At 39.7% G+C, this 11,704-nt stretch overlaps 1 protein-coding gene across 1 annotated transcript; it reads left to right on the forward strand.

Annotated features, from left to right (window-relative positions):
• The first annotated feature begins 7,751 nt into the window (after positions 1-7,751).
• Positions 7,752-10,908, forward strand: LOC146675738 (PC-esterase domain-containing protein 1A-like). The gene is made up of 7 exons (XM_085401185.1): positions 7,752-7,827; positions 8,643-8,722; positions 8,952-9,184; positions 9,396-9,546; positions 10,139-10,403; positions 10,538-10,629; positions 10,891-10,908. Exons 1-7 carry the CDS (start codon positions 7,755-7,757, stop codon positions 10,906-10,908), a joined length of 912 nt encoding a protein of 303 aa, XP_085257311.1. The 5' UTR covers positions 7,752-7,754.
• The last annotated feature ends 796 nt before the right edge of the window (positions 10,909-11,704 follow it).

Below are 11,704 nucleotides of genomic sequence, written 5' to 3' on the forward strand. Positions count from 1 at the left end.
GATACTGTGAGATGCCTCTTCCATTCAAGCAAAGGCCAAACTTACCAGACAACAAAAGGCTTGCAGAGATCAGACTGGAACACTTAAGGAGAAGGTTGAACAAGGATGAGAACTACAAAAATGATTATGTTGCATACATGAATGACATAATTGAAAGAGGAGACGTGGAAGAAGTACACAACGAAGGAACACGAGGTGAACAATGGTACATCCCCCATCATGGGATTTACCACCCCAAAAAGCCCACAAAACTGCGTGTCGTATTTGACTGTTCAGCCAAACACAATGGAACAAGTCTCAATGATCATCTCCTCCAAGGGCCAGACTTAATAAACAATCTGACTGGCATTCTCTTGAGATTCCGGCAACATCCTATTGCCTTAATGTGCGATATAGAAAAGATGTTCCACCAGTTCCACGTCAGTGAGAGGGACCGGGACTATCTACGTTTCCTCTGGTGGAAAAACGGTGATACAAGCACACAACCTCAAACATACAGAATGAAGGTACACCTTTTTGGTGCGTCATCATCTCCAGGCTGTGCAAATTATGGACTGAAGTACTTAGCCAAAGAGCACTGCCACTCGCACCCAGCAGGTTCACAGTTCATTGAGAAAGACTTTTATGTCGACGATGGAGTTACGAGCACAAACACAGTGAAAGAAGCAATGCAGTTGGCACAAGAAGCCAGAGAAATCTGCCGCAAAGGTAACCTGCGTCTCCACAAGTTTGTTTCTAACAATCACACTGTTTTGCAAAGTATACCTGCATCAGAGTGTGCTGTAAATATTAACATAAGAGACTTGACATTCAAAGACATGCCACAAGAAAGAGCACTAGGCATCCAGTGGAGCATTGAAAAGGACTGTTTCAAATTTGACAACACACTGAAAGTCCAGCCAGCCACACGCAGAGGTATTCTATCCACTGTTGCGTCAATCTACGACCCACTTGGATTTTTAGCGCCATATGTGCTGAATGGAAAGAAAATCTTGCAAGAAATGTGTCAGCATGGTGTCGGGTGGGACGACCCCATACCTAATGCACTCAAGCCAAGGTGGGTGAGTTGGCAAAGTGACTTTGTAAATCTAGACAAGCTAAACATACCTCGCTGTTACCTGCCTGCTAACTTTGGTGAAACTAAAGAAATAGAGTTGCACCACTTTTCAGATGCAAGCTCAAGTGGTTATGGACAATGTAGCTATCTGAGGGCAAAGAACGCTAAAGGTGAAGTTCACTGCTCTCTGGTAATAGCAAAGGCTCGAGTTTCTCCAACTAAACTGACCACAATCCCCAGACTTGAACTAACAGCAGCTGTAGTTTCAGTCTCAGTCAGCAACATGTTACGGGAAGAACTGTGTTATGGTGCAAAGGAGTACTTCTGGACTGATTCAAAGGTGGTGCTGGGCTACATAAACAATGATGCACGTCGTTTCCACACCTTTGTAGCTAACAGGGTTCAGAGGATCAGGGAAAGTACAAGCCCTCAGCAGTGGTTTTACGTGCCATCAGAACTGAATCCAGCTGACGGTGCTTCGAGAGGTGTAACTGTCAATGAGTTAAATAAGTCTATCTGGTTCACTGGCCCCTCCTTTTTGTGGAAAAATGAACTGCCCACAGCACAACCTGTTGAGCTGGATCTGACCATAGGAGATCCAGAAGTCAGAAAAGTACAGACAATGTTAACTAAAGTCACAGACACTGTAAGTCTTGCTGAATGTCTAAGTAAGTTCTCCTCCTGGTCCAAAGCAATTAAAGCTGTAGCACGTCTCATAAGAAGGGCTAGACACATCAAGTCAAATGCATCAGCTACAGTGAGTGAGCAGAAAAATGCTGAACTTGTGATCATTCGACGTGTACAAAGTCAAGCGTATGAACAGGAAATAAAACAGCTGAAGAAAGGAGAACAGCTCCCACATCATAACAAACTGTTTAAACTGGACATTTTCATGGATACAGATGGTCTCCTCAAGGTGGGAGGGAGACTCCAGCATGCAACGAGTGACACCTTCAAACACCCGATCGTGATCCCAAAAGAACATTGTACAGCCAAACTCATAATATCTCACTGTCATGACAAAGTAAAACACCAAGGAAAGGGATTCACCATAAATGAAATCAGATCCAGTGGCTACTGGATTCCTGGAATGAGTAAAACAGTTGCCTCATTCATCCGACAATGTGTGATCTGCCGCAGACTCCGCAAAGCTCCAGAGGGTCAGAGGATGAGTGACCTACCTCCACATCGCTTAGAGCCCTCTCCTCCCTTCACACACTGTGGCATGGACTGTTTTGGTCCATTTGTGACAACTGAGGGAAGAAAACAACACAAACGGTATGGACTCCTACTTACTTGCTTTTGTTCTCGTGCCATTCACATTGAGTTCTTAGAGGACTTGTCTACTGATGCATTTATTAATGCATTAAGATGTTTCATTTCAATCAGAGGTGCAGTTCGACACATCCAATGTGACCAGGGAACGAACTTTGTTGGTGCTCAGAATGAGTTTAAAGCAGCTTTAAATGAGCTAGACACTCAGAGACTAAATACATACTTGACTGAAAAACAATGTGACTTTGTGATGAACGCACCCCATGCTAGTCATGCAGGGGGAGTGTGGGAACGTCAGATAAAGACTGTCAGAAGTGTGCTGAATACCACTCTGTCACTGGCTCACGACAGACTCAATGATGCTTCATTACGGACGTTATTCTACGAAGCCATGGCTATAGTCAATAGCAGACCCTTGACTATAGATAACTTGAATAGCCCCAACAGCCTGGAACCGCTCACGCCCAATCATCTGCTGCACATGAAATCCAATGCACCGTTGCCCCCACCTGGTGCCTTTTCAAATGAGGACCTGTACAGCAAGAAGAGGTGGCGCCGCGTGCAGTTCCTTGCAGAGCAGTTCTGGAGCCGCTGGAGACGAGAATACATTCACAACATCATTTCAAGGCAAAAGTGGCACTCACCAAAGAGGAATCTAAAAGTAGGTGATGTTGTGTTGGAAATGGATGAACTGGCACCCAGAGGGGAATGGAGACTTGCAAGAGTTGTAGAGACTGTCAGTGGAAAAGATGGACTTGTGCGAAGGGTAAAGATCTCACTTGGAGAAAAGAGACTCAATAATAAAGGTCAACGCTCTACTAAACTATCAGTTGTTGAGCGTCCAGTACAAAAACTTGTATTGTTGTTAGAAAGTTCCTAAGGTAACTCCTACATGGGTTATTTTGTTTGGGAAAATTATTCATTTTGGTTCTTATGTAAACCAATTATTCGTAATTTTGGTGGGAGTGTAAATAACCCTGAATGCCTTTCTTTGCACCTTATTTTGGCACTCATTCCTGTTTTCTACTACCAACTTCCTGTCCGTGTGTAGAAGCTTTTATTTTGATGGGACGATTTCCTGTAAAACAGTTTTTGGCGCAGTTTTCAGCAGCAGTCGCGGGAGTTTAGAAAAGTGATGGCTTAACGGAGCCTATGGTGATTTCTTTTGTCATTAGCAGCCCCCTTGATAGAGGCACAAGGTATGGTTATGATGTAAATAAGGAGACGTTTAGATGTTTTTGTGACAGTCGCTACATTTGTTAAATGTTACGTTGAAACGAACTTCATGTTATAAGGTTTACGATTGTAAGAGTGTGGATTATTTTGCTTACACGCTGTTTCTGTGTATACATCCCCAGCTCTTACGGTGAGATTGATGGTTTACTGCCATTAAACCTTCAAAACGTCATCAGTAAAGTGTCATCCTTCATTCGGGGGGGTTCGCTACACACACTATTGAGATCCTGTTTCTCTTTAAACTTTATTCTTATAGTTGCTCCGCGTTTTTCGGCACTTAACTACTCCCTCAGTTTTCAGCCGATTTTCTCCGTTCAAACTCTAAACTGTTCTGCTCTTTCTGCTAATTCCAGCTATATCTTTTGGTGTTTATTGCTATTATACTATTTAAAATATTACACTTTTTTCCTTTAATTTGTCCCATTGAAATGAATGGGAAACTTCCACAATTCTGCTAAAACTTTCTTGTCTTTGAAACTTAACTACTGCCTCATACTTTGACCTAGAAACTCCATTCAAACTTTAAAATGTTCTCAAATGATTGGGCTATTCCTGTGTGATTCAGCTTTTTCATATCTGTTACCGTTTTCATGTAATGACTCTTTAAGTTTTCAGTTGCAACTTTGTGATTTTTCAGAAAATACATGCGTTGCTATGGTTGCTATGCAATTAACTCCCAGTGCACACTCATCCGTTCTGAATTTTCTCTTCATGTCTGAACAACTCCTTGCTACTCACTCAATTTCCACTCAACTTCCACAAATTATACATCAAAACGTAGGTATTTTTGCTGGCTTTAAGTAGAGCTGGGCGATATAAGATTTTTTCATATCACGATATGTTTTTTTCATTTCAGGCGATAACGATATCTATCACGATATAAGCCAAATAACTATATTTGTAAGATTTAAATGTGCCGTTGCTCACAAGTAAAATGTGAAATAATCAGCAGCTTGTTTTTATTTAAATATTTATTTCCCATAATAAGTTCAACAGGGTAGATGTACTTAAGGAACATGAGACTTTTTCAGATAAATAAAGGCAAATATTGCAAACTACACAAAAGGCAGCCGCTAAAGCGTTTAAGTTTCAAAATAGAACAAACGAAACAGACTAAATTGTCAATTCCACTTAGAAACAAAATATTAATTCTAAAAATAAATCTTAGTTTGTTTTACAGAAGAACAGACAAAACTGACTAACTTTTGTCAATATCAAATAAACTGAGAACTAAAAGGAAATTCTCAATCTCTCCTTGTTGTATAGCTTAGCTTTTCAAACAGTTTTAACAGTTACTTTAGTCTGACAAAAGCCGAATGACGAATTAGCGCTTCCAGTCAGAGACTGAGGCTACGTCCACACGTACACGGGTATTTTTGAAAACGGGTTTCAACTTTTTCAGCTTTTTTCAGCAGATTTTCTCTTCATGTCCAAACAACTTCTTGCTACTCGCTCAATTTCCACTCAACTTCCACAAATTATACATCAAAACGTAGGTATTTTTGCTGGCTTTCAGGAAATGTCACTATCATTGTTGTGGGAGTTACAGATTTTTTGCAAATCTCCTCAGAGCAACAATAAGTCTCAAAACTCTCCATTGAAAGTCAATGGAGAGTTTATTCAAAATCACCGCTGGATTTCTCTAATGAGAGGCATTTTCAAATTGTCATATCTCCTTAACGAAGCGAAATTAAGACATGAGGCTTGTCCCGATATATCTTCAGACACTCCTGATGCTCACAATTCAAGAATTATTTTCTCACCTATTACCGTTCTGAGATGAGTTAGACTTGTTTGAGGGTAGGAAATTTGTCCCTCGCTCAGATTTCTTCAGATTTCAAACTCTGGAAATGAGGGACTTTTTTCTCTCATCATATCTTTTTGATGGATTTCCACAGAGCCCTGAAAATTTCCATGACTGTTCACCAAAGCCTGCTGTTTCTTACGGTGAAAGAACGATTTTGATGCTCCATATAGATTTAGAGTTACCAAAGGTTGTTTGAGGGCAAGTCAAGGCAGTTTTTGCTTCGCCTCTACTCAGTTACAGTGTATTACAAGTCATATATCTTTAATAATTTATATTTTATCTCTGAATTATGAAGACCTGAAGATTTCCCCCATCTCTTCTGAACAAAACGATGTCTGAATGAACGTTCTAGTCTCTACGGTTAGGAAATTATGGCCATTTGTTCAAGGGGAATCCTGAATGTCAGAAATACACTGAAGAAAACACACCTCTCTCTGTGTCTGTGTGTGTAAGGGCTGACTACAGCAGGTGCAGCTAATTTAACTGACCTACATATACCAAGCCCAGACTCTCAACAGCTCCTGTTCCCTTTACTGTCTGTGTATGTGTGTCTGTGTATCAATATTTCTCCTATGTTTAAGTATTACTCCTCAATCATAGTATTTCTGCTAAAGCAAAGTACTTCTACTACATCTTAGTACTTCTGCTAAATCATAGTATTTCTGCTAAATCATAGTATTTTTGCAAAAATCATGGTATTTGTGCAAAATCATGGTTTTGGGGCCAAATCATAATATTTCTGTTATTTTATAATATATGTGCTGAATATATTATACGTGCCAAATCATAGTATTTACCCCAAATTATAGTATTTATGCCAAATTACAGTATTTCTGCTAAAACGCAGAAATAGTACCTTTTAGCAGGAATTTCTACCAAAAGATAGTACTGCTGCTAAATCAGAGTATTTCTGCTAAACCAGAGTATTCCTGCCAAATCATAGTATTTGTACTGAAACATAGTACTTCTGCCCAATCATAGTATTTGTACTAAATGATAGTACTTGTGCCAAATCATAGTATTTGTGCCAAAGCATCGTATTTGTATGGAGTCATTGTATTTCTTCTAAATCATAGTATTTCAAGCAAATCTCAGTAGTTGTTGTTAAAACGCAGTATTTCGTCACTTGGATGAGTGACGAAACGTTTCTCCAACTGAAAATGTCCTGATGAACAGAATCAACCTTTTGGGATTTACTTACCTGGATGATTAAGCACGCATCAAGACGTTATTTTATTAAAAATTTTAAAATGTTAGCAGCACAAACAAGCATTTTTGCAGCACAAACCAGCACAAACGTTTGACATCAATTTTGTTTGATTCCATTAATATGGGGGGGCTGGTTGACCTCTAGAAATTTTTGTTAATATCTTTAAAATAATAGCGGCACAAACAAAAATTTCTGCAGCACAAACCAGCACAAATGTAGCACAAACGTTTGATACCACTTTTGTTGGATTTGAAGAAGGGGGGGGGGGGCAACTTCACTCACATAAAACCTTGGGCCAGCTAGTGTTATCACAGTAAAGGCATTGTTTTTGAAGTAGGAAATGGTTTAACAGGCACAAGAAGAGGCGTGGTTGTAATTCCATATGTGCACGTATATTTAAAAAAAAAAAAAAAAAAAAAACCAATTCATATTGTTAATTTTTAAAAATCTTTTTTTTAAAAGCATCTAATATCTCTCTAATATTAAATTAATTTTTTTAAAAATTTATTAAGTAATTTCTTTTTTATTTTAAAATTAGTGTCGACCCATTAAGGTAGTGCACAGTCGTTAAAAGCACCATTTAATTGGCGACACCTGCAGTTTGGGGGTGTGCTTGAAACTCCGGAGTGAAATATTTGTAATATTTTTTTTTTTAAATTCACACCAACTTTAAACTTTTAAAACACTAAGTGGTTGAGGAGGCTGTCGCAACTTCGGGTCTTGAAACTAAAAACTTAGTGGCGCAAGAGCCACTTCAGAGGAAATTTGGCTAACGCTAGCTAAACGCTAGCTAAGCTGGTTGAAAAATAACACTGAACACCAACACATATAGCATTTACAAGGGGCTGGAATTAGTGGTACAGTTTGCATCTAAACTCAAAAATGGTAAGTGTTTATTACATAAGTGATTTTAAGCCAACAGAAAAATAGCCAGCTATTTTATTTATTTTTTAACCACTGTTGGTCATTAGTAAGCTAATGTTATTGCGAGAAGCTTGGAAGTATGGTAGAGAAACTCTGATGTCCGGTCAATATCTCATCTGGAAAAACTACCACAACCTTTGAGTTTACACATTTAGGCATTTTTAGTGGAAAGTATTTATGACCGCAATTTGAGCCCATAGAAAGACGCAACAGTGTTTGACTTTGTAATTTAACAGCGGGAGATCATGAAGAGTGTGAGCCACCTGCAGGCCAGCCAGCTGCTCCATAACAAGTTCATGGTGGTGTTGGGAGACTCCAGTGAGTAGCTGGCTGACAAAATTAATGAATCGGTATTTACATTATCTTGTGCATTTATACTTAAGGTGTTCTTGTTTGCCCAACGTTGACTGTTTTGTGAATAAACTGTATGTACCGTTCACATCCACTTCATTAGGTTCAGTTTGGTTGTGCTGGAATTGATACCCGTTTACCTTCATAAATAACATAGGCTAGTTCTTCATGACATTTGTTCAAGTTCAAATAATGGCATCAGACACGCAGATTTGTGTGTGGCATCTTTATTATACAAGAGTGTGGTAACCATATCTGTTCACTGTGATCATAGGGATGAACATGGTCAGTAACTACACTCAGGTATGTTGCAGTGTATTTGCAAATATGTGTAATTTAATGGGGCAGCACTAAAATTACCCCAGATGAGTGTTTTGCCACAACCAGGTTAAATTGTTCACCCAATCCAGGATGGATCCATGTTTTCATGTTGTTAACCCTATGAAAACTCAATGTTCTAAGCCCTAAATTCTGACCTTATTCAATGTATCCTGTGCCCCAGTGTCAACTGCTGTCATCAAGACATTTTTATCCAGAAGTCTTGTATATATTTTTCCCTTTCTAAACCATTCTCTGGCTCAAATAGATGGTAGTAATCAAGTTCAGTTTATCAGCAATTTCTAAAATGCTAAAACCAGCCCATTTTCTGCTAAGTGATGAATTAAATATTAAAGTGCACTTGGAAAGGTGTGCCCAATGAAAGGACTACTATCGAATCTGTATAATGTAATGTACTAATCTATGGGGACTACTTCTAATCTATCATTTTATTTCTTCCTCAGTTCAGCGGGCAGTGTACAAGGATCTTGTTCTGCTGGTACAAAAAGAGAAATATCTTTCCTTGAGACAACTGCGGAGCAAGGCAAGGGCTAAAATTTACCAGTTTTATACACTGATACAAAAAAGCGTGCAGGGTGTATAACCATGTGCATGCTACCAGTTAAAACCTCAGCTAACTTATGCAATATAAAGTTTGTAATCATGCCACTGGTGTCATTTAAATTGTAATGTAAAAAAATGGGTGTATTTGAATGACGTGCTTTATATCTGTTCACCTCCTCGTTTGTGTTGTCCTCACACTTCTTCTTTAGGGTGAGATGAGCTTCGAACAGGACTGCCTGGTGGAAGGGGGCTGTCTGGGTCAAATGCACAACGGCACAGAGTACAAGGAAGTTCGACAGTTTCAGTCCGCCCACCATCTGGTCCGTTTTTACTTAGTGACGCGTATCTATTCTCGCTACATGAAGAGCATCCTGGAGGACTTCCGCCATGGTTTGAAACCAGATGTGGTTTTTGTTAACTCCTGTGTTTGGGATATTTCAAGGTGAGTATATTGCGTAACTATTAATAAGGCTGTTGATTTGATTTCATTAAAGAGATAATGTGAGATGAGTCAGAAGTGAGAGTGATGGAGTTTTTTGTGTGCATCTATCAGTTCAGAAGAATCATAGCACAACGTTTTGTTTTCCCAATTGAATTCCTCCCACTGTAGTGATTTTTGTTCTTCCTGTTTATGTCTGCACTGGGTGTTCTAGATACAGTTGCAGCTGGGTTGATGACTACAAGGAGAACCTTCATAGGTTCTTCGACGAGCTGCGTGAGGCTCTGCCAGAGGAAACGCTGGTTGTGTGGAACCTCACCATGCCCTTAGGAGAGAGGATCAAAGGCGGTTTCCTGGTGCCTGAGGTCCGTTAGCAAGTCCCATTTATATTATGATTTAACACTAATCTGATCGTGTTAAACACATTGCATGTCAAAAGTCTCTTGTCATCTGGGGAAAGCTGATCTAGAAAATTTGCATAAGCCATGTGCCTGTAGTGGATAATGTGATGCCACTGTCCTCTCAGCCAAGTGCTTTTAGAGGCTGAGTAACAGCAGAAATCGAATAGCATTAACATCTGAAACCCCAAGGGTCATTTCTATTTGAAATGACATGCCCAAAATTAATAGTATATTGGATATGTCAGTATTTCTTTGTTTATTCAGAGTTGTAATTGCAATCTTGGTATCAAAATAAAGCTTTTGAGACTTCATCAGAGGTGTAACTATTACAGCAGATGCTACTGTGTCAAAGTGGGGATGCCTAAATTTCTTTTATAAATTTTAATAAATATATTATGGTGCGATCTGTAGTTTTTTTTTGAGTTTTTTTTAAATACTTACTTTATAAATTAAGTATTTAAAAAATTATTAAATTATTAAATTATTTAAAAATTATTTAATTTTTTTTATTTTACCATCTTCTGTTTTGAGCCTTAAAGCCCCTTATTTGCCTCAGATTGAGCACAAGGCACCCCAGTTGCGCTACGATGTGATTGAAGCCAACTTCTACAGTGGAACTCTGGCCGATGTCTATGGGATGGATGTGTTGGACCTCCATTTCCAGTTCAGATTCTCACTGCACCATCGAATGAAGGACAGAGTCCACTGGAACGCAGTTGCTCATCGCAAGATAACTTCTCTTCTGTTACAGCACGCTGCAGAGGCCTGGGGTGTGATATTGCCCTGTCCTGTGATATTGCCCTGTCCTGTGACTGTCTATGGTGAAAGGAAGTCAGGAGTCGCACGTACATGCAGGAAAATATTTTGCACTTCTAGGATAAAATGTGGTTTGTTGGTGTCTAAGCTTTCTGCAGGGTTTGAACTTCACCTTTTTTCTCCCCTTTTTTGGGTGTAGATCACACGGAGGTTGCTGAGGAACAGCCAACCTATAACAGTGCCTATTCATCCTATTCATCCTGCTCCAGTTCCACCACCTTCTTCATCACGGTACTACCTGAACGGATAAATATATTTAGAAATACTTTAATTTGAATAATTGATTTTTCGGGGACCAATTTCGAAAGAAGATCAGATATCGTGTTTCCCAAAATGCAAAGTTGACGCTTTCCGAGTGTGCCCGATCTCGCGTATTCCTAAATTTTAGTCATTGTAATTTTTTAAGGGGCAAGTTGAGGATTTCCACTTGTTTACACTCCAGTGTGTGCGGTGATACCCCTAATTCTGCTTTCAGGGTGTGTCTCCATGTAGTTCAGAAGCGAGAGTTGATACCAAATGCTTGTTGAAATCTAAAGTTTTCGTTTTACTTTTGCCTGAAGTTCGACAGGGAGCAGCTCTGTATGTTTCAATTCCGCTGTAGGGCGCTTTAGTTTGGAAACTGAAAGCATTTTTGTGCAGAGATGGAATGTAACAGCCTTTTCAAAATAAAAACACAAACAAGAGGAGCTCTTTGCTGTATTTACTGTATTTTTCAAAAGCAGGTTTTTATATACATTTTCTTGCTTTGGTCGTGGATGTTTTTTATGCCTAAAAGAAAAAGCAAATACTCCACTGATATGGGTTTAGAATTCAATTGCAGTTTTAGTCTGCAACAGAGATTTAGATTGATCTGAATACACTGTTTGTTTCTTGAAATCTGATCAACAGTTCATGAAAACTTGCCTAACCAGTCCTTCATTGACCTACAGCGTAAACCCAGTGTTAACCATTCCTCGCCGTCAGTCCCCTGACCGTGGTCGGGAGACACGAGGGGAGATGCTTCCTCCAGGGCCGAAGTTTGTCCTCCTTCGGGGTTAACTCCCTTCACTTTTGTGGAGTAGTGAGGCAGACAGAAATCAGCCGAGGCACCGGAGAGTACTGAAGAGATGAGGCTTTAATAACAGTACTGCACACTGCATAGCCTGTAGCCCGTTAGAACGCTGCTCCCGGTCGTCCTCTCTACCCATGACACACTCTCTCACTCTCTTTTCCCTCTTTCGCTCCCCGCGTTTCCTTCACGCGCATGATTGAGTGCTTGAACAAAGGCCATTCAGCCGCGGGCTTTACACTCTTGCCCGACACGGAT

The sequence above is a fragment of the Rhamphochromis longiceps genome, linkage group LG3 (assembly GCF_057381845.1).
Source record: "Rhamphochromis longiceps isolate RC_006_pf linkage group LG3, R_longiceps_female_GT1.1, whole genome shotgun sequence".
Classification (NCBI taxonomy): Eukaryota; Metazoa; Chordata; class Actinopteri; order Cichliformes; family Cichlidae; genus Rhamphochromis; species Rhamphochromis longiceps.

What these genes read in the sequence shown, in the direction of transcription:
- LOC146675738 (XM_085401185.1), top strand. Translation starts at nt 7,755, where the DNA reads ATGAAGAGTGTGAGCCACCTGCAGGCCAGCCAGCTGCTCCATAACAAG. An exon ending in GCGGTTTCCTGGTGCCTGAG is followed by an intron (nt 9,547 to 10,138) that starts GTCCGTTAGCAA and finishes TATTTGCCTCAG; the next exon opens with ATTGAGCACAAGGCACCCCA. An exon ending in CTGTCCTGTGACTGTCTATG is followed by an intron (nt 10,404 to 10,537) that starts GTGAAAGGAAGT and finishes TTTTGGGTGTAG; the next exon opens with ATCACACGGAGGTTGCTGAG.